The 26,118-nt window shown below is 44.3% G+C and overlaps 1 protein-coding gene across 1 annotated transcript in view; it reads left to right on the forward strand.

Moving 5' to 3' along the window:
• The window catches only part of Chd7 (chromodomain helicase DNA binding protein 7), a 185,092-nt gene that overhangs the window by 87,699 nt on the left and 71,275 nt on the right, over positions 1–26,118 (forward strand). Inside the window, exon 3 of the mRNA XM_051160028.1 lies at positions 13,245–13,666. Coding sequence (XP_051015985.1) covers positions 13,245–13,666 — 422 coding nt within the window. The remainder of the gene's footprint in view (positions 1–13,244; positions 13,667–26,118) is intronic.

Here is a 26,118-nt window from a genome sequence, read left to right on the forward strand (position 1 = left end):
TGAAGGGTTTACTCTGCAGGAAGCCTGGAGTCTTGATGGGAAATGAGTGCCTGGCTCTGTCCTGTGGCTAGTGGACTCAGGAGTTTCTGTCACAACCTAAGAGAGTAAAGAGACAAACCCAGGACAGTGTGAATGAGGGAAGACAGGTTGGTGACAGGATGCACCTGAGGAAAATGGATCAATGCAGCCTTCCATCTTGGGTTTTGAAAAATTCAAAATCTATAGACATGTTGGGAAAATAGTATAATAAGCACCAGATAATTTGCATATATCCATGGTGTATGGGTGTACATGCGTGCGTACACACACACACCAACTTCGTGGTTGAATCTCTTCTTTCACTTTTTTGTGGGTTCCCGAGAATGAACTCAGGTCACCAGACTTGCTTAACAAGCACTTTACCTGTTGAGCCATCACTGCCCCCTTTAAAAGTTAATGAGTTTCTTATGACTGTGTCTGATGTCTGAGTGTGGGTGCGTGGGTGCCACAGTGCATGTGTGGAACAATGTTTGGATGTCAGTTCTCTTTTGTGGTGGGATGCAGGGGTTGAAATCCTGTTGTCAGGCTTGTACAGAAAGACAGGTCTACACTACCCTGCTAATCTCTCCCCTAAAACTGAAAATCGTCAGCATCCTGTCACATTTACTTTAGTGTTGTCTTGCCAAAGTCCCCTGCAAAGAAAGAACGGGGTAGGGGAGTAGACACTTACTGTATTTTGCCCGTTCATTATACTTTGAGAGGGCTGGGTTTCATGTGCCCCGGGCTTGTCTCAAATTCGTTATGTTGCCCAGGCTGGCCTTGAACTCCTGACCCTCCTGCCTCCACCTCCCAAGTGCTGGGATTACAGGGTACATTACCACCGCCAGTGTAAGGGGCAGTGTAAAGAGCTCTAAGGGCAGAGGCAGCTTGTACAGAGATGCTGGAGTGGAAGGGTCTTTAGTTTGGGATACATCTTCTTGGAGCAGCAAGGAAAGATGTGAACCATGGAAGACACTACCATCGCGTTAGGAGGCCACACCACTTAGGGCCTCCATGAAGCCTTGAGAGTTTGTTGTGAATGGGATGGAGCTCAAGAGAGACACACCACAAGCTAATTTGCACCTTTAAGGAATCATGGAGACTCTACTAGGGTAGAGGGCAAGGCTAGAAGCGAGGAGATAAGCCGAGGAGGCACATGCTAGGCCAGGCTGCTCTCCTGGGAAGAGGCTGTTAGGGCGTGTGCCATCTGTGCTCAACGTGGAGTCGAAGTCAGCCACAGATGGGCTGGGGATGGAAGTTGACTCTGTGAAAGGACAGGGATCATGCCAACTTTCCGGCCTGCCAGTTGGTTGAGTAACAACTTGGGGTTCTGGAGCTGGGTAGAGAATCAAGAATAAGGACTGAGCCTGACGGGTGCCTTGTCCGAGAGGACATCAGACTGGTCTGTTGGATAGAGAGGCCCACAGCTCAGGTGGGAGGTCAGAGCTGGAGAAAGGACCTCGCAAAGCACCCTGATAGAGGTAGAGATGAGAGGACTTCAGGCCTGGAGCACTGCAGGAAGATAAGCCAGGCAGAAAGTGCAAGGAAGGAGGGGAAAGGGTCATCCAGGATATGTCTCTGGTCTCCCGAAGCAGCAGCAGCAGCAGCAGCATCGAGTGAGCAGCTGTGTGGGCTGCTGCTGCTGCTGCTAGGTCAGGTGAGATGCGGAGCCAGCCGGTGGGGGTGGGGTCACCTTGGTGAGAGCAGCTCCGTGGAATATTAATGCAGTTAGAGCAGACTGAAGAGCACTGGAGGGGAGGAAGTGAAGACAGCAAATGTCGTTGCTCTTTCAAGGACTCTTCTCTACAGGGGAACAGAGAAGCAGGGTGAGAGTGGGAGGAAGACGTGCCAAGAGGCTCAGTAAATGTCTGCGGTAGTTAGCGTGGGACCCAGGGTGGAAGGATGTGCAGGTGGGGAGGACTGGCCACGCAGGAGGCACCTTGAGAAGCAGGTGGGTTGGTTTGGAGGAGATAGCTATCTAAATTACTCCCCAAGGCAGGCTTCTAAACCACTACTTTAGTGTTGCTGCGAGGGTTCTCTGGGCTGAAGAGGCCAGAGTAGGGACTGCCTTGGCTGTCTTGAGGGCTTCCAAGGTTCTGGGCACCTGCTGGTGATTATCAGTGCCGCGGTGCCCTGGTCCCTGACTCCTGGCTCACCTGTGTGCCCCTGGCTCTTCTGTGTGTGCTCGGAAGAATGTGGGTGCTTGGAGGCTTCCCTGTCCTGACGTCCCAAGGCCAGTATCCAGCCTCCAGCGTTTCACTAGAACTTTCCCCAGTGAACTTTCTCCACCTACTGCATTTGACTGCATCTGATGTCCTGTGCTGTAGCTCAGGCTGGATGACTTCGGGGGCATCCTGTGCCTCCTTCTCCTCCCCTCTCTGAGTTTTATTTGCTAGGGATACATGACTTCTCAGTTCATAGCATGAATGAATTATGTCTGCCCACGTCTTGTTTTTTTGGGGCACAATGGGTACCGTTTCATGCACATTGTGTTGAACTGGGACTGAAGTTCCCGTGGGAGGAACAGATAGACGGCGGGAATCTCTCAGAGTTTTCCTTTTGCACCTTTGAATTCTTCACTGTCCACGGCACCGTGTTGCATTAGGACTTTTCATATAACTGTGCAGTGTACATTGCGCCTCTCTCCCTTGCCCTCTCCCACCCAAGTTTTGCTTCTGTCATTTAAAAAAATACATTTAGATGCCCAGTTCTGGTATATCTTAATATATCTTAGTCTTCATAGATCTTCAGATTAATTTGTTTTGTTTGTTGGAGAAACCTCTGAAATTATCTTTGCTCCCCCACTCCATCTTACAAATGCTTTTTATTTTAACATCCTTAACCAGACAATGCCAAACTGCCTTGGAAAGATTGTCTAATAAAATTGATACATAAATATTGCAAAAAAGAAAAACCATCTTAATATTTATCTTAAGAATAATTATCTTCTTTTCCTATTTTCTCTTACATTTGTATTTAAAGTGAGAGCATTAGAACACAGGTGTTTGTGTTTTAGGTAGAAGGGAAAATGTCCTATCAGAAGTCACCTGAAGTAATATATTTAATTCATAGTAGTGAAGGTAACATAGAAATAGATTACTCCATGTGAAGTGTTTTCAGATGGACACAGTATCTAAGGGATGCAGGGGCCGTTGCTGAGTGGGAGCTGGTCCTAAGGCCAGGCTAACTCACACAGCTGTTTAAACTCCAGCAGCTTGGCTCGGAGGGTACTGCTGTTTTATAACCATATTTAAAAATCTGTTCCTCTTTTACTCCCTCAAACTGAGCTCAGAAATATAATGGGTCCCATTATGGGTAAAAGGTCTGTGACTCAGCCATCGAGCTACTCAAACTCTGGGCTGTTTTAATTGCCACCATTAAAGCTTTAGTACTTTTATCTCATAAAAATAGATATCATTGGTGTAAAATGTGTGCCTGTTGAAGATGCATGTGTACCTCTGCCCTCATAGTTAGCTAATCAGCCATTTGAGTTCCGAGTTAGTTGGGTTTTATGCAAATGGGAACAAGACATAGATCACAAATTTTGTTCTGAGTTAGTCCTTTAATTAAGAAGACATCCCTGTGGTCCTCAGGGCAGCATCTCGCTAGAATCCCCGAAAGAGCCTTACTGTTGCTTTGCTTTGCATAGAAACTATGTAGTTCATAGGACAGTGGTGGGGTCCCCCAGTTCCTCGAACCTGAGTCCGGTGCTTCTGCTTCAAGCACCGTGATTTCAGTGACTGGAGGGACACACACAGGTCACTCAGCTGCCCCTAGTTGACACAGGAGCCTAAATTTAAATGTGGTGGCTGGAAGTGTTTCCTCTGCTTGTCTGCTGGTGGGTTCTTGTTGCCAAAAATATAAATTCTACAATGAGGAAATTTCAAAGTGTGATGGAAACTCCAAGAATTCACTGTAGTTCATTATTAAAATGTGAGTAGCCAGTTTGTTCTGAGCTCCTTTTCTCCAGCGTGCTAGCACGGCACCATCATTCATTATTCATATCGCTGTACACAAAGATGACACCTCTCTAGGTCTGCAACGAGTGCATCTTAGCAAAGTTTAGCTGCCTACCCATTCATGCTCACAGTTATTTCTCGGTTGTAAAAACAGCAACTAATTAACGGCACGTCTTTCTCCCTCTTCTGCGCTTATGGGGCTGTGTTCAGATAAGAGAACAGAATCTTGACTCTAAGGACTCAAATCCAAACAATTCTAAAATCCAAATGCACCCACACAAAACATTTGTGAGCTCCACAGCCAGCCTTTCTACTTGCCCAGCTGTGTAGATTCAATTATAATAATTTTCTCAGTTGCGTAACATTGCTGTTTGTTTATTACTGCGTTATTAGTCAGTGAATGAACCTCCCTCTTTTTGACCCCTCAGCAGTGTTTATAAAATACTTAATTGCTTTGGTATCTTCTGTTTTGTGTGTAATTCCAGCTGGAAGGAGTCATAGGGACATAGTTCCCCATAAGTCTTTAACAGTTTCTGATGTGCAATAAACTCTCTTTTAAATGTATGTTGTGTGTGTGTGTGTGTGTGTGTCTGTGTGTGTGTCTGTGTCTCTGTGTATCTGCTTTAACTTGGAAATGAAGGTTTTCTTTTTAAAAAAATCTCCTGGTGACACTGTAAGTGGTGCACTGGCAGCGACTGGCCTCCCCTCGCCCTGGGCAGGAGGTCCTTACACACTGCCCTCTTTGCCTCTTGGAGGAGTCAGTGGGGTCCATGACCAACAGCGATGAAGCTTTAGGTACCATGGTTGAGAACATGGGCTTTGCAGAGAGACTGCCTGGTTTCAGTCCTGCCTCCCTTTAGGTGGTTTTGGGTTTGTCTTTTGTTTTGTTTTGTGACTTGGGATAGATTTTTGTCCCCTTTAGATGCATTTGATTTCTCCATTTGTAAATCAGAGACCATATCATGGTCCTTAGTGACCTGGTCAGAATCCTGTCTTTTACAGAGACCCGGGGAAGCTCTGCCATGTTGTTTGCCAGTGTGTTGGCCACCTCACAGGGGAACAACAATCCTAGGGGGAAAGAAACGAAAAAGGAAAAAGTTCACATGTGAAATGAGACTATGAATGCTACGGGAGGTGTTTACCGAACATGTGCATTGCTCTGTGACATGTTACCAGGGACTTCATGGCTTACAGCCACATCCTGTTTCTCTTCGCTTTCCTTCGGTCAGGGTCTGGCATGGTTCAGCTGAGATCACTGCACTGCTCCGGGCTCCCCAGGATGCACCTGATGGAGGGCTCTCTGGAATCTAGACTACTAGCTCTGTGTTGGGTGGAATCGCTTCCGGCCTACCTGGGACAGCTTGGCTGGTGTGACGCCACCCTTAGCTCTTAGAGGCTACCTGCCAGTCATGCCTGTGGTTTCTTCTCCACCATGACCACTGATTTCTTGGCAGCTTAGAACCTCAGTCTTCCCTCCTCTTTAAACACCTCCCTGATCTAAGAAAGGCTTGTCTAGGGTAATTGCCTCTTTGAGAAAACCCCAAACCAGCGATTTCCCACCTTACCTGTGACACCTTTGCACCTTTGGTCCTGCCATACTCAGAGATAATGGGGCAGCCTTAGAATTCTGCCTCCCACAAGATGCAAGTGAGTTTTTATAGACCCCCGTAGTCTATCATTAAGCATTTATTGTGAACTAAATATGCTAGATTCCCAGTCTCTGAATTGTGGAGAACTTGCTTGCCTAGAGTGTATAAATTAACTTTATCACTAAATTCCTTTAATTTTTTTCCCCTTTCAAAGATTGTTCTCGTCCCAGTTCTGCAAACCCCTGGGATTGTTCAGTGTTAGAGAGAGAGCTGGTGTCAGTCTTTGAAGTTTGAGTTTTCAAAAAGCCATAGGAATAACAGAGTAAGTTGCTTTTAACATTTTACTTTTGAAATAACACATATAAGCAGTGTTAAATTGTTTTTCTGGAGCCAAACTCTATACCTTTCCTCTTTAAAGATCCAACTTGCTGTTGAATGTACCGGTGATGACAAAGCACACTGTCAGGTGTGCACCAGAAGCTTAGGGAACTGAATTAATTTTGTCTTCGTTGTCTGTGAATAGAATTCTTCAGAGTCGTCTGTGCGTGAAATATTTTGACCAACCCGGAAGCTTTGTAGTAGACACGTACATACAAGACTATTTCATTGTATTCGATCCCTGGCAGCCAGGGTAGTTTGGGGGCGGGGGTCCTTGTTCGTGGCCATATTCCAGCTTGACACAGGTTGGGGAGCAGCGAGGGCCTTGGTGCGGAAGTGAAGTGAGAAAGTGTAGTTCACACTTTTAGATGCCAAGGACATAGCTTTGCAAAGGAGGGCAGCAGGGTGGAGAAGACAAGGCAGGAAGGGGCAGGCTTTGGGGCTTAGTTGTAGTGGACCATGAGCCCGTTGTTGACAGTGTTGCTTCTAGAAAGCAGCGCTCAGGAGCAGAGCATCTGAGGCCCCTGCTCTAGCACTTGGGAGATTCACAGTCAGGAGCTGAGAGTAAAACCGTTTATCGTCTGGTTTCCTTATGAGTGGCCAGAGGTACCTTGATCATCTGTGGACCCTACTTTTTCCAGGATGTCCCTCTTAGAACACTGGTCATGCCTATTGTTATTAGGACTTCCTTGCTCTTGTAATCCAAGCAACAAGGGGAATTATCCACTCTTACCAACCCAGGCCTTTAAATAATGTTTATTATTATATTGTTGTTAGGATGCGAACTACTGAGTTTCCCATAGGCCTTTAATTGTGTCAAGTCAGTGGTTGTGTTGTGTCTTCCCTGCAGTGCAGGGGCAGTTCCGTTGCCCCTGTATTCTTCCTGCTTTAAAGGGCCTTGTGTGGAGGGGATGGTCAGGATGGGGAGCATTCTGATTACCTGGGCACTATTTTTTAGCAACCATCACGTGGGAGAACATCACTCAGGTTTCACATAAACAGCTAAGCTAATTTTTCCAAGCATTTATGAAGCCATGGAGACACATCAAAACATGTTCAGCTTAACATCAGGTTTCTTTGTACCCTAGGGCTGTGTGTGTCGATGAGCAGGCTGTCTAAACTCTCTGCTCCCTAAATGTAAGCCTGTGATGTTTATCTCTGCTTTTTCTTGAGAAATAGCAATCGACTTACAAGGTGGAAGGAAGAGCAGGTTTATAGAGTCTTTCCAGTACAGTGCGTTGATTAAAATGCACGTAAGCCCAGTCTTTAGGACTTGGGGAGAGTTTTAAAGGCAGGGCAGGGAGGCATGGAGCAAACGTGTCTTTTCCTGGTCCTTACAGGATTGATCTAGTCCTTGGGATGTTCCATGTCGTTACTGAGTTGAATGGCACTCCTCTCTCAGACAGGGAGATCTGAGGGCGGTGCTGGGAGGAGTGTGTTACCTGCAGAGTGCAGTGGAAGCAGCAACGTTACCCCCGCCTCCCCGATCCCAGTTCTCCATTTGGATGAAAAGTTAGTGATAGTTAATGATGCTCTAAATCTGTGCTTCAGAGCCTGCCCCTGACCCTGTGAAGCAAACATGTTAACTTTGTGCTGAATTAAAAGCCACCCCTTCCTGCAAGCCAGGGCTAGGATTTTGGAGTCCCAGCCTTTAATGTCTTGGGTTTGGACAGTGGCCACAGCAGAGCTGGGCTGTACAACCACCCTTCTAGCTGAGGATCGCCATCTTGGTCATGACCATCATGTGTCAGCTCTTCTCAGCAGAGAATAGCAAAGCACAGTCACCCTCATCAGCGTTAAAATTAAAGCCTTATCATTTTCCAGCCTCATGAATTAGGTGAGTTGATTGTAAGGCTTCAGTTTACCTCCCCCTCTCCCCAGGCAACAGTAATAGCATCCACTGAACCAGCCTCAGAGGGCAATGCAAGGCTGAAGACAGGAGGCATGTAAATGACTTGGTAGAGCTCTAAGCATGTCTAATTAACTGACAGCAAAGGATTGAAAGGGAAACTTGACTCAGTGCAGTGCCCTGGGATGGCTTCAAAACTTGCTATCCACCTCCCATTCCCCACCCCGTAATGCTAGGATGTGTCCCTAATGCCCTCTTTTCATCACTCCGGGAGTACTGGGTGAGCACCAGGATAGGGCTTTGGGTCCACACCTGACTCTCAGGGACCCTGACAGCTGCGGGGGAGTACAGTACCCAGCCCTGGGCAGGGGTCAGAGAAGCTGCAAGAAAGAGAAGAAAACCAGAGGTGGCACTGGGTGATGAGTGAGAGAGCCAAAGAGCAAGGGACAGCGCTCTGCCTGCTCCTGCTAGCTCTGAGGGTGTTGAGGAAAGCTTCAGTGCTGCTGGCATCTGGCTCTGCTGTGTTTTAGGTCAAGCTAAGGGGACAGACACCACACTCTACAACTCCTTTTCAACCGATCCCTAGGCGTGGCCCCACTCCCAGCTCAGTAGGCTCAAGACTGTGCATCTGATTGCAGTGCTCACCTATAATCCCAAGTACCCAGGAAACTGAGGCAGATGGAGCACAAGTTCAAGGCCAGTCTGGGAAATTTGCAAGACCCTGTCCCCAAAATTAAAATTAAAAAACACACAGACAGACAGACAGACAGACAGACAGACAGACAGACACACACACACACACACACACACACACACACACACACACACAGGGAGAGAGACAGAGACACAGAGACAAGCAGATATCTCAGCTTGAGTTCTGTGTTCAGTGTTCTCCCATGTCAACATCCCAGCAGTTCTATTACTTTCTCAGATATGTGTTGAATGAATAAATTAGTTAAGCTCCTGATAATAAATATATCATCATCAGCATCTTCAAAACAAGAACAATACAAAACTAGTTTCATCCTAAAAGTTTCAGTAGCACTCACTGAACCTCTGCTGAATGCTCTGAATTCTTATATATTGTTTGGCCCAAAGGAAGAACTTCAGGTTTTTTTGTTTTGTTTTGGTTTTGTTTTTTTGGTTTTGTTTGTTTGTTTTTGTTTTTTGTTTTAACAGCAGGCTTAACTTTCTTAGAGAGTGCAGAGGATGCAAGACCCAAGGTTGACTGGGAAAAAAGACAGAAACAAATGTTCAGAATGTCAGTAATAGAAATATATATCCAAGGTCATTTTTAGAAAACTATCATAGACTTATGTGACTAATTATGACTAATTAAAAAATTGTAATCTGTAAACCATTTAAATGTCTGTGTTGCAAAGCCGTGTTTCTTGCTACCTGAGTCCCCATTGGTGGGCTATTTCCTTAGCAGATGTCTTGTCTCTGAGTGCTCTTATGGCTCTTCTCTGTCTCTCCCTGTAGCTAATTTGCTGGGGTTAGAAGTCAGCAGAAATAGTTTATCTCTGGTCCAGTATCTCGGTAGCATCTCTCCCTTGATGTCGGGCATTATTCTGAATCTCTACTTGTTTGGATATGTGTAAATTCAGATAGTAAATGCATACTTGTTTGCAAATAAGTCGTCCTGTATGTGAAATACTGTGAGCTTTAGACATTGTACGTATTGTACATTGGTGATGCGCCTCTGTGTTGCGTACAGATTCAGACTGAAGGAGTGGAATTAAGGCAAAACATGGAAAAGAAGATAGCTTTTTTTTTTTTAAGCCAGAAAATACTTAGAAGAAAAGCACACCCGAGACAGCTAAGACCTTGCTCCCTCCACTGTCCCATCTCCTGGGATGCTTCAGAGCACTGTGGGTCAGGTTTGCTTAGGAGTAGCAGAGGAATTGTGCTTGCTTCCCCATTGGCTCGCTTTTGATAGAGTGCATCTGGCCCCTTTACAGATCTGTAAGAGAGCGTACTCCTGCTTGTCTAATTGATGTGCTGTCAGCAGTAGAGTTAAGGGTAAAAACAATACAACAAGGGTTTTTGTTTTTGTTTTTCTTTTTAATATACAAAACGTATACCTCTTCGGCCACTTTTACTTATCATTTAAATACCAGCCAGCTGTTTTAAGTCCCAAAAGTCCACAACATATTTCTTACAGATATCATAGTGTGTCAGAAGACATATGGAATTGCGGTAGAACTGTGCCATGTAGAAAGTTCTATAGGTGGGGGGGGGGAGCGTGTGAAATACACTTGATGCCTACAGTTGCTCACATTCGCTTTAATAAACGAGAGGCTTTAGGAATGGCCTGTATGGTAATATCAGATGTTAATGGCATTGATTACCTGTCAGGCAGTGGCGATTGATGGGAAAATGTCCGCTGTAAAATTAAATAGCGTTAGAGAACACCGTACCATGCGTCTGGTGGGGGTAGCCTGGCCTGTGAGACTTTGTCAGGGTATTAGTGGGAGCTCCGGCTTTTTTTTCCCCCACATGATTAAGGCAGACCATCTGTTCTTTGTTAAATGTTTACAAAAACAGCTTCCCTCTAAAAGAGTCAAGGAGAAGTAGGTCTGGTAAACACTCGCATCCCTGAGCACCTTTTCCGCCCTCCTTCAGATAGTACCAAAACAGTCCTGTGCATATCAAACAAGATTAATACTTTTTTTTGGTGTTCAGTCTTCACTTTCTCCCTCCTCGTGAAAGATTACATTTTTTTTTTTTTTTTTTTTTTTTTTTTACCGAGTCACTAATTTATGGCCTCATTTATTTCTAAAAGAAGCATCTAGAATGATTCGTATGCTACAGTGTAGAGATGACTTTTCAGCTTTTTTGTGTTGTGTAGGAGATGCTGTTTTTAATTCATAAATGTGTGCTGGAAAGGCTCTCAGAAGACGCTGGTATTATGTCACTGGAGTGGATGCCATGTGCAGGTTGACGATGGCTGCACATACCCCATAGTAAGGATTGTACTGTTCTAAATTGCAGCCATTGTTCTTACTTTCCCTTGCTTTCAAAGAATAACTTTCCTGACATTTTTTGAATATCAAGTTCTCCCCAAAAAGGTTTGTTTGTTTGTTTGTTTATTTTTATGTCCCGTGCAGAAAAGCTATGTCTTTTTCCTTGTCAGTTACATTAGGGAATGTAGTAATTAACTGAACTGGGGCTACTGGCATGTAGTAAGAGTTCAAGTCAAGTCAACTAACGCCCCTAACGCCTGGGGCCGAGGTCACCTGGATTCGAGAGTGTTTGTGAACGAACAGTGTTTGGTCCGTTCAGTGCCAGCTCCACTGGTTTCCTTCCCAGAAAGACGCCCCTATATATGGCGTCCAGGGGACAGGGATGGAGTCAGAGGGATTCCAGGCTTAGGAGACCTAGGTTCACATTTTACCTCTTTCCCTTATGTGGCTTCTGGTAGCCACATGGCCTCCTACAACTTACACTTCCTGCCTGAGAGATGGGGTAAGTATGACCACTCGTTCCTCCTTACGGGAGCTGTGCGTGAGCGGGTGTCGGTACGCTCCTCCTCGCACTGTGTTCTCACCTTGTTGTCTTCTGGCATGCCTTTACTTTTCAAAATCCATTCCCTCTTTGCTGTGACTAAGAAGGAGCACTATGTATTTTTTTAAGACACGTCTTAATACCAATTTGCTGCTGCCTCTGTTTTTGGAGTGGTGGGCCTCAAACCTGTGCGTGGCAGGCCCATGCTCTAACTTTAAGCTGAGGCCTGGACTAGAATTCTAGTGTTTCGGTGTGGGGACCAGGGACATTTCTTCCCTGCTGGTGTGGCTGAAGAATTGAATGCAGTTGTCTTTGGAGTAGCCAGAGCAGGTTTTGGAGGGAACAGCTAGCTACCTCCTTCTGAAGCTGTATTTCAGTTTATAAAATTTCGTTTTGGGGATGGTCACAGAGCCCTTGGGAGATGGGATGAAACTTGAAATATTCCTGTAAGGTTTTAGGACCTGGATGGAGTTAGAAGACACTGGATGAAGGCACACTGCATTCAGCTCTCACCTCCAGCCCTTATGTGGCCGTGGGGAGCTATGTTACCTTCTAGAACCCTTAAATTTCTCTCCGAAGGATGGAGATAAATTACTATGATTTTCTTGTAGATTCATGTAAATCGACACACAGACTCAATATAGGACATGAGATATGCTGAATAAATGTGTTGTATTGAGATGTGATGTCTATTGCCTGTTCCCAACATGGGATTTTAACCTTCCTCCTTTGCCCACAGTAATATGTAGCTTATCCTGTGTTTGTGCTCAGGTGGGCTAAGCCTGGGCTCTTCACAGCTCTGCTTCTGTGGGATACATGGTGTATCAGCTTTGATGTTGGTGCCGTTATGATCCGTGTTTCCTCAGACAGGTTACCTTATGTTAGTGTGTCATTGTCTCCAACTATGAAAGCAGAAGGTTCCTCATCTTAGTCCAAAGGTCTCACGTGGGGCTTTGGTGATGTTAGGTCATGAAGCCGGTGCAGGGCACATCTGGAAGATCACTCATCTCACAGGAACAGGAAAAAGGCAGAAGATGACTGAGAGTTGCAGATGGGACGTTTTCAGGTCTTTTGTTGAAATGTGAAGGTTCCTCAGATGCCATAGTTTGTTCTGTGAATGGTGTGCGTGCCTGCTCTGCCCTGTTCTGGGTCGTGGGCTATGAAGTCACCACGTGCAGGTGTCGTTTCTTTTGGTCTCAGTTGAGGTCTCAGCATCTCATCCCACTCGTCAGTGTTTGCTCATGTGCACCTCCCTAGTAAGTGTCAGAATTTCCCTGAACAGCATCTCACACCAACTATTTGATTTCTCTTTTTGTCACTTAAGAAAGTATGGCTTCAAGAAGTTAGAGAAAATATTGTTCACATCCCATATTACTTCAAGGAATTTAGCCAATGCAAAAATTATTCTTTCACTAGACATTTTAATGTCATCTAATCCAGAAATGACCGGTATACTGTATAAAATTTATGTTGTACTTAACTCTACCCTCCCCTCGTACACTCTTTCAATGTTGGAGATACCTGCTCTTTTAAAAAGCAACCATGTTCTGTATCTTTGAGCACCCCCACCCCACCCCACCCTGTACATGGTGAGAGAACTCTACAGACTGGGCCTATCTTTTACTTCTCATCCTGTGTTCTCACAGTTGAAGAGGTACAAAGTGTCTAGCTCTGTAATAGTTTTCCCCTTCCTGCACTACTTTTTAATTTTTTTGGTAGTAATAAACTGGTATTTAAAATGTAGCATTTTCTTTATTTAAAAGCACTCCACTTAAACACAAATGTTTCTAGGCTGAGAGAAAAAGGCAAATCTGTGGCCCTGAGTTTGTAGATGTGGGCCTTCTTGTACAGAGTAGAACCCCAGAAGCACCAGCCGTTGACTTGCAGTTCCTTTCTTTACCTGAAGAATGAGAAACTAATTTCAGTCTCGTTTGTGTTTCTCAGCACTCTCCATCGGAGCCCTTTCTAGAGAAGCCAGTGCCGGATATGACTCAGGTCAGCGGACAGAACGCACAGCTAGGCAAGAGCGACGATTACCTGCCGTCCACAGAGCAGCAGCCACAGCAGAAGAAGAAGAAAAAGAAAAACAACCACATTGCTGCAGGGGATCCTAGTAAAGGTTTTGGTAAAGATAACTTCCCCGGTGGGGTTGATAACCAAGAACTAAGTAGGAACTCACTGGATGGGTCCCAAGAAGACAAAAAGAAAAAGAAAAGGTCGAAGATCAAAAAAGATCCGAAGGAATCGAAGGAACTGAAGGAGAAGAAAGAGCCCAAGACCCCGAAAGCCCCGAAGATCCCCAAAGAGCCAAAGGAAAAGAAAGCAAAAACTGTCACGCCAAAACCCAAATCCAGCAAAAAGTCAAGGTAGGCTGTGGGTGGGGTCAAAGGCCACAAGGCAGACCAGCCTCAGGCTGCAGCAGTCTGCATGGGGGCGTGGGATGGCTGATTATTTTCATGTCATTCGTGGTCATCTTCGCTCATACGGTGCAAAGCTAAGTTTTTTGTATATTCCAATCTTGAGGATTCCACTGTTACGAACTGTTGATTTAGAGTCTTTACTGGATTAAAAAAAGTATTTAGCAATTGGCTTCTTATTTTTAAAAACCACAACTTTACTTGGCTCTCTTTATAACTGATAGGAAAAAGCAAGGCTACTGTATGGCTCTAAGCATTTCAGCACCATCTCCAGAATTTGAATGAGAATTAATTGTGTCTGTGGCAGAGTAAGTCTCCCACGGCAGGTCGAAGGCCTTGTGGGCAGCGTGGGAGAAACTCACGGCACTCATCACTAGCTGTGGCTTCAAGAGCAAACAGTGTGGACTCTGGGTAATAGGAAAGCCCCTCGTGGGCTCTGTATTCCCCACCAACGCTCTGACCCCCTAGAAGGCATATTTATTCAGTAAGAAAACCTGAGAGAAGACATTGAGGACTAATTTTTTTCATTTGTTCTGAACATTTCTAACAACTGTTCTGAACCAGTTCCAAACATCTGAATCTATTTTTCAGAATATGGCTCATGTTAGAAAATATCGTTTCCAGATGGAAACACGGCTAGACCTGCTTAATCCGAGCCTGTTTGTACATGCTGATAGAAAACACACTCCACCTTCTGTCCCATGTGCACATGTAAACATTTGTGTGCACACACACTTGCTTGTGCCTTGGCCTTGCAGTGTCTGTGGTGAGGGTAGCTGTAGCCCTCGTGCTGGTGGGCTACGCTGGGCATACGTGTGCGGGCATGCCAGCACGCGGAGGAGATGATAGCTGTGCCAGAGGAGCGAAAGGGCAGTGTCCTTCTTCTGTGACCTGCCAGCAAGGTGACTCAGCTCCGTGGTTATGCTGTGTGTTGTTGATAGTGTGAGTCATCATCACTTCAATGTCTTTTTGCTATAAATGCCTTTTATGGTGTCAAATGACTGAATCCATGCAGCAACTAAAAAGTTACCAATAACTTTGTATTTACAATTGAGTGTTCAGTCCTCAGCCTATAGTCTCTTTATTGAAAACAATCCTTTTCTCCCTATGAATATTTTTCTAAGCCATTGTACAACCTTTACATTTATTAGAGAGATATTTTATGAAATGCTTATTTGTAGGTAGGTGTTGGGACTACCGCTATAATGATGAGTAAGTAAAATGCATTTAAAAATTAGAGTCTGCCAGTGTAAATTGATTTTGAGAAAACAATGACCTGAATGTAAATATTCTGCTTTGGTATGAGGAAGCACATACTTACGTCTCCCAGAGAGATGCCAAATCCTAATCTGAAACAGAATGCACCCTTTCTTCTTAAAGTGTAGGTGTTGAGTACTAAAGAGGCATTCTGGACTTTAACAATACATTACCAACACTTTTAGTACCAGAATAATTTGCGTTCAATTCTCACCATAATTACTTTGACTGTTGCTGTTGCTATTGTTGTTATTATTATTATGATTATCATTATTGTTGTTGTTGTTGTTTTAACTTAATGGATAAAATAGCTCAGGGATCCTGGCATAAATGTCCAGCTATCTTCTTGAACCTGTGTCTGATCAGGCAGGCACACCCCTACCTGCCATGGAGCACTCGGGACGCAGACCCTGAAATGCTGACTGTACAGTGACCCGCGTAGTAGTCCCTGACAGCCGTGAGTCTCCAGCCCGGGTAGCACTGGGTGTGCATCTGCAGACTTCAGGTCAGGCTAGCAGCTGTCACCCCAAGCATGCATTTGGGTCTCTGCTCAGTTAATGTTGTTGAGCACGGCTCTTTGAGTGGAGCCTGCACCTACTCTTTTTGTAGGAGCAGGAGGGTCTTTTCATTCAAGAAGGAAGTGTAGTTCTCTCCTCCCTGTTGGTCCTCACTAGTTGTCTCCCTGTGAGCTGTATAAGGGAAAGTTGTTTTTAACCTTAATGGTTTGAGAGTCTTTGACTGGACAACACAGTGGTGTATGTGTTGATGTTCAAGCGACAGGAAGCTGACGGCATGTGTGCCAAAGAAGTAGCAGGCCATGTTTGGAGGTGGTGTTGGGGAGCATGTCGAGAGTTGGTAGCACCTCTGTCAACATGCATTCGGCCACTGGCTGATTTACAGTGGAGCGTGTCAAGGACTGTCCCCAGAAGTTTTCCTGTTGTTGATGGTCTTCCAAGATTGGCTGTCCAAACACAGGATAATTGCACTGGGATGTTAAATAAATTAACAAACCAAACCATTATTTTGTCAAACCACATTGTTGCTATTGGTCAGATGAATTGAGTGTGTCAATTGTGGTCTCCTTGTTCAGTTAACATCTACAAGGAAATAGCATCCTTGAATCAAGGGTAACGAGAATGCATACAACTACATGTAAATTCTGAATAGCATAGCAGAATAATTATGTAAATTGAATATGCAGTGATGAAGGTAATAGGGGGTTTGGGTTGTGTCAGTGCTGGGGCTGAATTGCCAGAGCAGTTTGCGTCTAGGCGGTGGAATACAACAGTGGCAATTTTGTTTTGCAAAATGTTATGTGATACCGGTTATTTCCATCCTTGAATAAGTTAACTTGATGAATTTGTTTATACAGAAAATAATTTTCCTACAGAGGGCTGAAACGGAGGAAATAAACAAGTGAAACGAGAAATGTAGACTAGTAGCTTGTCCCTTCTTTCTGATGTTGGGAGCCGCCTTGTTGTTGCTGTTCTGCCAGCAGACACGCTGTCCTTTGAGCGGGTGAGGAAGAAGTGACCTGCTGGTGGTCTGCGTCACTTCACACCACGTCTGTGAAGGATGCGTGGAGGTGGCCGCTGCTCAGAGCAGGCTCTCCCTCCGGTGCCCAAGCAGCCTCCTTGGCCCCTGGAGTCCACTTGGCTCTGTTAAGTCAGAGGCTTAAGTTTGTGTATGTCTACTCCCCACCTCCCACATCGACAACCAAAATATAATCACATGTGTCTCTCCTGTGCTGGAGACGCTCGAATGATCTGCCTAGAAACAGTTCCACAGAATAGTGGTGAAATGGAAAAACAGTTGCCCAGCATATTAGAATAAAGACACTTTGCATCCTAACGCTGATTTAAAAAAAAAAAGGCTACTTCTGGGCCACACTCCTGTAGTAGAACCGTGTTCTTTCTTTCTTTTTATTTATTTTTTTCTATTTTTTACTTGTAATATATTTTCCTGTGCCCATTTTATTGCTCTCCCCGGGTGTCCTTATAGCTTTCAAATATTGCCTGTTAACATTGAAAATAAAGCCAGGACCTGTGTGGCTGGAGAGGATGCACTTTGCATCTGCAAGGATTCTCTGAGGATTTGCATTTCCCTTCAGTGGTTTCTGTTGTGTGTGCATGGGCTCTGTGAAGTGAGAGAGAAGCTGGAGGAAGTGCTCCCTTTGAATGACTCTTGAAGGATTTAGTGGTCCATTTAGCTACATAAAGATGCTTTGAATGTACAGAAAGAGGAGGACTTGGCCAAAGCTTGTGACTTGACTGCTGAAGCCTGAATTAAATGAAGCGGTGCGACTGCTGCTAATGCAGTTTCTAGGAACACATTGGTTCCTTGCTCTGCCCCCCCCCCCCCCCCCCCCCGTGTTAAATTTAGCAGAAATGAAAATGTTACTTTTCAATTGAGTGAAGATAGCATTTTATTTTAAACCAGAAAATAAACCTACCACTTTTTTTTTAAACACACACACACACACACACACCAAAGACATGCGAAGTGTGCTTTTTGCAAACTCCTGTAATTATCATTAACAATAGTAGTTAATATTTACTTGGCAGCATCCCGTCTGAGGAACTCTTTTCTCAGTTATAATCTTACAGAGCCAAGGTGTTGTCACCCAAGAAATACTGACTCAGTCAGCAAAACCAGCGTCTCCATGTTTGTAAAGCTTTTTTTTGGGGGGGGGGTCACAAATAAAAGCAGCTCTTTAATACAGCCATGATAGTGAGAATAAAACAGGCCCCCCATTTCAGGTATCATCACAATGGATGTGAATCGAATTAAGTTCTTAGCTTCTTTTCTCTTCCATTCTTCTTATTCCTTCTTTCGCTTTAAAACACTCGTGTGCTGTGATTTAGTTTGGTTCAAAACATTGGAAAACCAGGAAGACATTGTTTTGGCTCATGCCTGCCAAGGAGGATACACACACACGTGCATACACATGTATTTCAAGTGTGCAGATACAAAGCGAAGCTTTGAGCCCTTTTGGTGCTAGAGAGGAGGAAAAGAGAAGTACTCTCGGGCCATGGTTGTGTGTCCTCGGAACCTGTCCTGCCAAGTCTCCCATTGGTCAGGTCAAGTGAGAGGCAGGCAGCATGGACCCACCTGCTGTCCAAGGCTTGCCTTCACTTCCCCAAGGCACCCAGCAGGGATTCCCTTCTCCCTCTGTAGGTAACCACCTCAGTGTTTGCGCTGTGCTCTGGAAAGCCATGGGCTGCTACTGCTTTGGTTTCTGCAGAAAGGGACAGTGTGGCCAGGAGCAGCACTGCTTGGAAGAGGAAGGCCTCCCCAGAGACATTGTTTTAAAGTGTTCCATACACAGAATGTTAAGGTGTGTGTGTGTGTGTGTGTGTGTGTGTGTGTGTGTGTGTGTCTATTTTGTCACGGTAGATGTATGTGACTTTGATGTTATCCATGAGAGAAAGGGACAAAAAGGATTGCAAGGTGATTTTTTTTTTAATTAAAGCCTTTATTATGTGAGATTGCTTTGGAGGAGTATGAAAATCTGAACAAAGCAGTGTTTATCTCCTGTTATAATGATGTTTGGCAGCTTAGCCTGGGCCTAGCCGAAGCACTCCTAGGCTCACTGGATGACAAGGAGAGCCAGGTAGCTTCCTGCTGGCTTTTCTTCAGCTGTGTCTAATGTGGCTTTAGCTCTGAAATAGTAGATAAGGAAAGCCTGTGAGTTAAGAAAAAAGTTTAAACTCTTTAAAAGTTATAGTCACAACGTCCATAAACATCCACTAGAGCATGGTTTTATTTTATTTCTGGTCCTGAAACATAGAGGAACAGTGTGGCTCACAGTGATCTGCTTTCACTGCACTTTTACTGTCTAATTCTCATCCTGCTGGTTGCAGCTGATTGGAACCTATGGGTGGCTGGCATGTATCTGTTGTACAAGCCACCCTGGTAGGTCAGAGACGATAATTGCGATGCCAGAGAGTGGGATATTAGTGCCAAGGTGACCCTCTGTGGAGTCCTGCCCCTAAATAAAAGCAGCATCTCGAGACATGGCACAAGTGGTAAAATGTGCATCTAGCAGCTTGGCAGTAACCTGTACATCTGAGAGGCTTCTGGAATAAGGCTTTGGCTTGCATCGGCACCATCATGTGGAATTGGGTTCATCCTTTATGCTGTGATGCAGGGTCAGATGGTGCCACATAGCCAGTGTGGTTCGTGTCTGTGTTGGGTTTTGGTGAAAACCAACATCTCAGCTGACTGCACTTCCTTTACATGTTCCATATCTTAATTGAATAAGATAAAAAGTTGTAGATGTTCACTTGACACTGACTATATGACAAAAATCTTTGCTACAGAATATGTTATTGTTAAGGATTTAATTCTTTCAGGGGAGTTTTCTGTTGTTCTGCCATATAAATGAATGAGTGTGTGAATGATGCCCTTCAGAAAATGACCAACACCATAGCAACCCCAAAGGCAAGGTGTTAGTGGCTTAAAATGACCCAGGGCCAACACCAAGCAGAGCAGATGTTTGTAGGAAAGTTTGCTGGGACCTGACAGATGCTGTGTGAGACCAGGAAGCCCTGGGCCTGTCACTCCGACACACACACACACACACACACACACACACACACACACACACACACACACACACACACGTGGGTTCTCAAGCAAGGCACGTTTGCATCAAATACTAGGCTGCCATGCCTGGAAGTTTAAATGTAGAATGCAAAGATGACTCACATATTCAAAACATGAATTAGGCATGGAGATCTCCTTTAATTTTCTTTGCTATTCCTTTCTTAATAATCTAGCACTTGAGCCAGATGCAGTGGCACATGCCCATAATCCCAGCACTTGGGAGGGAGAGGCAGGTGTATCTCTGTGAGTTTGAGGCCAGCCTGGTCTACGAAGTGGGTCCAGGCCAGCCAAGGTTGCACAGAGAAACCCTCCCTGCCTTGGAAAAAACAATCTAGTACTTGGGGCTGGAGAGATGGCTCAGTAGTTAAAGAGTACTAGCTGCTTTTCTAGAGGACCAGGGTTCAATTCCCAGCACTTACATGGCAGCTCACAACTACCTGTAACTCTAGCTCCAGGGGATCTGACACCCTCACACAGACAATCATGCAGGCAAAACACCAACACACATGAAATTAATTAATTAAGTGTAAAGATCTAGTACCTGCAGTACCCAGGAAATACCTTTTTACAGTAGGTACACCTTTTAAAGTAACAACTTCAAGGGCTGTTTTCTGGGTGTTTTATATAACCACTTTCATAGACGTTAATGCTAGTAGTTTTCATTCACATCCTGTGTTGTTTCTGGTAAACCCAAGTTCTTTCTTTCTCTTTCTATCACAATTCTCGTGAAGAAACTGTTGGTGTTCTAAGGTGCCCATGTGGAGTCAAGGTGAGGGTGGAGTGTGGGAGCTAGGGTCCCAAGGCACCGTTATGGAGTCAAGAATGTGGATGCTTCAGTGGGTGAGAACACAAGGCATTAGGTTGCCTGATCCCAGGGCAGACATTAGGGCATCTGCTAGAGGACAGACTTGCTGTGCTGATGTGTTATCTCCCACTCAATTTGCACTGCCCCCCCTTTTTTTTTGCTAGTTTATTTTGTTGCCTCCAGTTAATTATGTTACTAGTTAGATACATTGTAGTAGTAGGGCTTTAAATTTTTTATTTTATTTTTTTAGGGCTGATTTTACTTTTTAATACACTACATTTCATGCTCTTTTAATTCATCTTTTGAAATGTTTGTGCCCCCCCTCCTTTTTTTAAAGACAAGTTTTCTCTGTATAACAGCCCTAGTTGTTCTAGGCTGGCCTTGAACTCACAGAGATATGATTGCTTCTTCCTCCCAAGTACTAGGATTAAAGGCATGTGCCACCATGCCTGGCTTACTTTTGCGCTTTTCTAAAAATTCATTTTTATGTTGCATACAAAATGGGTTCAATTATGATATTTTCATAGCTATATATCATTGTATTTGCCCCAATTCCTACCCCCGTCCATTCTTTTCCACAAAAAGCACCCCTTCCGGTTTCTCAAATGGTGTGTGTGTGTGTGTGTGTGTGTGTGTGTGTGTGTGTGTGTGTGTGTGTGTGTGTGTGTGTTTTACATGTGCATAGTGCATGGGTATAGGTTGCACATAGGATAGAAAACACAAAGCGTTTGTCTTTCTGCCTCTCCCTTATTTTGCTTAACATGGTGTTATTTAGTCCCATTAATTTTTCTGCAAATGGCATAGTTTCATCCTTATGGCTGGATAGCATTCCCCTGTGTACATATATTTCATTTCTTTATATGTAGTGATGGCATCTAGGCTGCTTCCATGTCTTGACTTTTGTGAATAGTACTACAGTAAACATGGATGTGTACATTTCTCTGTGGTGCGCTGACTTAGATTCCTTGAACCATATATAGAGTCATTTGAAATTTCTACTTTTAGTCTTTTGAGGAAGCTGTGTACTGATTTCCACAGTGGCTGCCCCATTTTACACTCCCACCCACAGTAATTAAGGTTCCTTTTTGCCCACGTTCTCTCCAGCACTTGTTATTGTTGGTTTTCTTGACATTGGGCATTTCTTCATGTATTTAGTAGTCAATGCATTTCTTCTTTTGGGAATTGTTTTTTCTGTTAATTTTGCCCATCTAATTGGATGGTTTTTTGGGGCTGTAGAATACAGATGTTAACCTCTGTCAGGCACATAGCCGGTGAAGATTTTCTCCCATTCTATTGGCTATCTCTCTGCTGGTTGTTTCTTTTGCTGTATAGAGATTTTTAATTGCTTGTAGTCCCATTTGTCACATTTTAGAAGTATGTCCTCAGCTGTTGGAGACCTTGTCAAGGAAAGTACCATTGCTTAACCTGCGTTGTGTTTTTACGATTAGTTTCAGAGTTTCAGGACTTAGAATAAAGCAGTGCTTCTCAGCCTGTGACTCGAGACCCCTTGGGGGTGTCAAGAGAGTCTTTCTCCGTCGTCTCTCCGTCGTCACGTATCAGATATGAGATATTTACAGTATGATTCATAACAGTAGCAAAGTTACAGTTAGAAAGTAGCAGTGAGAATAATTTTATGGCTGGAAGTTGCCACAACATAAAGGGTCACAGCATTAGGAAGGTTGAGAGCCACAGCCGTAAAGTCTTTGATCCATTTTGATTTGGGAGTTTGCAGGTTGAATACCTCATGTTCCTAGCACCAGCTGTTGAAGAGGCTGTCTTTTTCTCAGAGTATATCTTTGAGACCGTTGTCATAAATTAGATACCATTGTTGTGTTCGTTCATTTCTTGGTCCTCTATTTTATTTCACTGGTCCAGATATATATTTGTGTCTTTTTGCTGTTACTTACTTACACACACACACACACACACACACACACACACACACACACACACACGGCGGGGGGCAGGGAGGGAGGAAAAGGAAGAAGGATGAAGAATGTCACTGGAATTTTCATGAGGATTGCTTTCAGTAATATAGCCATTTTCACAGCATCTATTCTGCCAACCTATGAGTACACGAAGTCTTTCCTTCTAGTGTCTTGCGCATCACCTTCAACATCTAAAAATTGCCTTTTTACTACATTCGTTGGGTTTATCCTAGTTGCCTTTTTTTTTTTTTTTTTTAATTAAAATTTGGCATGGTGGTGCACACCTTTAATCCCAGCTCTAGGGAGGCAGAGGTGGTTGGAGCTCTGAGTTCTAGGCCAGCCTAGTTTACAAAATGAGTTCTGGGGCAGCGGGGGCTACACAAAGAAACCCCAACTTGAAAAATGAAACAAAACAAAAAATTTTCTTAATGCTGTCTTGATTCCTTTACTATAGTTTTTTCGTGGCATACCTGTTATCAATATGTATAAAAGCTACTGAGTTTCGAAGGCTAATTTTGTATCCCATTACTTTGTTGAAAGAGTTTATCAGTGTTAAGAGTTTTACAGTGTTGTCTTCCTGCTCTTTGAAGATTGTATCATGTGCAAGGAGAGATAATTTGAGGTCTTCCTCCCTTGCAACCTATATCATTCTTCTTTGTTTGCTTTACCTTATTGCTCTAGCTGAGGCTTCAAAAACCATATTAAACAAGAGTGGAGAGAGATATGCCTTTAACCCTAGCACTTAGGACAGGCTAGTAGATCACCCAAGTACCAGCCTAGCCAGAACTATATAGTGAGATCTCCATCCCCAACACACACACACACACACACACACACCACTACCACCACCACCCACCACCAAATGAAAGAGACTCTTTCAGGTTTCACCATTTGGTAGAGCATTGGCTGTAGATTTTTCATAAAGCCTTTATTATACTAAGGTAAATTTCTTCTGTTACTAGTTTCTGTTTGTTTTTTTTTTTGTTGTTGTTGTTGTTTAATGTTGCTTTTTATTTCCACTATTTAAAAACTTACCAAGTAGTAAGGGCTTAGAGGGATGAGCTTTTTCACCCCTGTTGAGGAGTAGCCTCTGTCAGCAGACTGTTCTGTTATGGCAGCCTGAGTCTTTTTACAGTTGCTGCTATGCTTCTGTCCCGCATCCTATGTGATGGTTCTCTTATGGGTTAGCTTCAGTCTATTGTAAAGTCTTTGGTTGTTGTTGTTGGATGTGTTATTTCACATCTAACCCAAACTGTCTTGGGGGTTGGGACTGGAAGGCAAGTTCAAGGCCAGCCTGGGCTACAGTGAGATCCTGCTTGCTATGCAGGTATGGAGGCCAGAGTTTGGATAGCCAGGATCTGTGTAAAAAGCTGGCTGTGGTGGCATGGACTTACAGTTGCAGCTCTGGGGAGGCAAAAACATGTGTGTCCCTAGAGCTTACGGGGCAGTCAGTCTAGCCAACTGCTGAGCTCCAGGTCAGGGAGAGACCTGAAGTTGATCCGTGGCACCGCATTTGGGCACGCCTGCACGCGAGCTCTCTCGCCCTCCCTCAAGCATATCAATTTTAAGAATGTGCCAAAATGGTGATAGTGTAATATTTTGGAGACACTTGAGTCCCTAATAATGTTGCTGATTAATCACACCGACCTAGTCTCAAGGTTGATTGCCCCACTATAGCGAGAATTCTCCTTAACTTACTTCATCCTAAGGGCCCTCTAGGTTGCTAACCACTGCCCACCTTTATTAATTGACTTACTGCTCATCACATTCGGTGTCACAATGTGGCTCCTTCTTAAAGTTTCTTCTGAGAACCAAGGTCCCTAATGACTATTTAGCTGCATCCTGTTTTATCGTAAATCATATGAGCCCCGGCTTTCTGGATAAAGCCTTGCTTTCGCAGGCCTGCAATTTCCCAAACAAGAGTTGCTCAACTCTGATGCACCAGCCTCATCTTAGACAACAGCCCTCACTCTGTGTTTGTGGACCATTATGCCTTCAGCTAAATAGGAATCCTTCCGGAAGTGTGGAATCCCAAAAACATTCCCCCCCCACGAAATGGCAACTCCGAATGTGGAGTCCGTGTGGCTCCACTCGTGGCGGCTCACACCTTGATGGCATTGCCATAACCATAGAACTAGTGAGCTTGGTCGGTGGGCTGTGGACCCCAGTGCTGGCCAGTGTGGTTCTGCTCTCCTAATAATGTGTGAAACAGGAGGCTGCAGGAGCAACAGTGGCCTTTCAAATTTCCAAGGATGTCACTGGATTTATGTTTGCTTTCCAGGGTTTGCTAGCAAGAGTGGAGGCTCTGTGTCTGAGTCTGGGGGGCGGGGGGCGGTGTAGTTAGATCTGTGTTTGTATTTGGTCATATTACTGATTAGGGAGATGGAATAAAGGACTTTCTCTTGGGGATAAGAATTTGTAAATGGCATTTATTGTATTGCTTTTTAAATTTTCCTCTTTCCCTCAAGGTTGTCACTATTTTAGTCACATTTCATACTGTCCTTTTCTTCTTCTTCTCCTCCTCCTCCTAAGATGGTCTCAATATCTCAGGCTGGCCTTAAAATCCTGATTTTTGATGTTTCTACCTCTCATGTTCTGGAACTACAGGTGTACCACTGTATCCTGGGCCCTGTGTCTTAGACAAGCGCTCCGCCTGCTGAGCCTGGCTTGCTCAGCTCCGTTACTGAGCTTCATAGATGGTTCATCTGAGCCTAGATGGCCTTCGGCTTTTGCTTATCTTTTAAAAGTATTTATTTTCATTGTGTATGTGAGGACACCCCGCAGCATGCATGTGGAGTCAGAGGATAATGAAATGTAAGTTCTTGGGATCAAGGCATGTGTGGCAAGCACTTTCACCCCCTGAGCTGTCTTGGGGTCATTTGGTATTTTGTGTGTGTGTGTGTGTGTGTGTGTGTGTGTGTGTGCATGTTAGAAAATAGGAAAGTATCAGCACATTGTGTGTGTGTGTTAGAAAATGTGAAAGGATCAGCACATAGTAAAAGCTTTGTAGGCAGGCAGTAGTGGTGCACACCTTTACTCCCAGCACTCAGGAGGCAGAGGCAGGCAGATCTCTTGAATTTGAGGATAGCAGAGTCTACCGAACAAGATCCAGGACAGCCAGAACCGCACAGAGAAAGCCTGTCTTAGAGGGAAAAAAAGCTTTGTCTTTATTATTAAACCGTTTAATTAAATATGGAAAAAAACATAAATAGCCTATAAGCTTATCCAAGTAAGTACTAGGAATTTAAAGGTCTTTTTAGCTCACAGGATAGTTGATGAAAGATAAAAAATACTTTACTTTTAATATAGCGCAGTAATGTCAATACCGATTTGTGTATGTCTTAAGTATTTACATGTTGTGTGACATATGAATAGGAATTTGAAATCATATCCAACCTAGACTGCTGTGCTCTTCTGACAGTGTTTTTTTGGAATGAGTGATCTGTCAGCTACGTCTTACAGACAAGAAGGCAGATTTCAAGGTACCAGAGGCCAGAGGGTGTTCGGCACTCATATGTATGCAGGCGGAATGCAGCTGCAAGGAGCACATTGTGAGTTGTATAGGTTGGAGAGGGCTGGTACCCCAGAACTGAGATTTGCAGACGTTCTATGTTGGGGCTTCGATTTAAGCACTTCCTTAGATTTTACGTCAGTCACCTGTACAGGTGCGTTTGCAGGTATGTTCTGGCTCCACCAGGGTGCTAGTCTAAGAGGCACTGGAGGCAGAGCAGATTGAGGAGTGAGCAGTAACAGTGTGGCTGGTGTGTGCCTGGCTTTTCTTGTGGTCCTACTTTTAGACTGCT

The sequence above is a fragment of the Acomys russatus genome, chromosome 2 (assembly GCF_903995435.1).
Source record: "Acomys russatus chromosome 2, mAcoRus1.1, whole genome shotgun sequence".
Taxonomy (NCBI): Eukaryota; Metazoa; Chordata; class Mammalia; order Rodentia; family Muridae; genus Acomys; species Acomys russatus.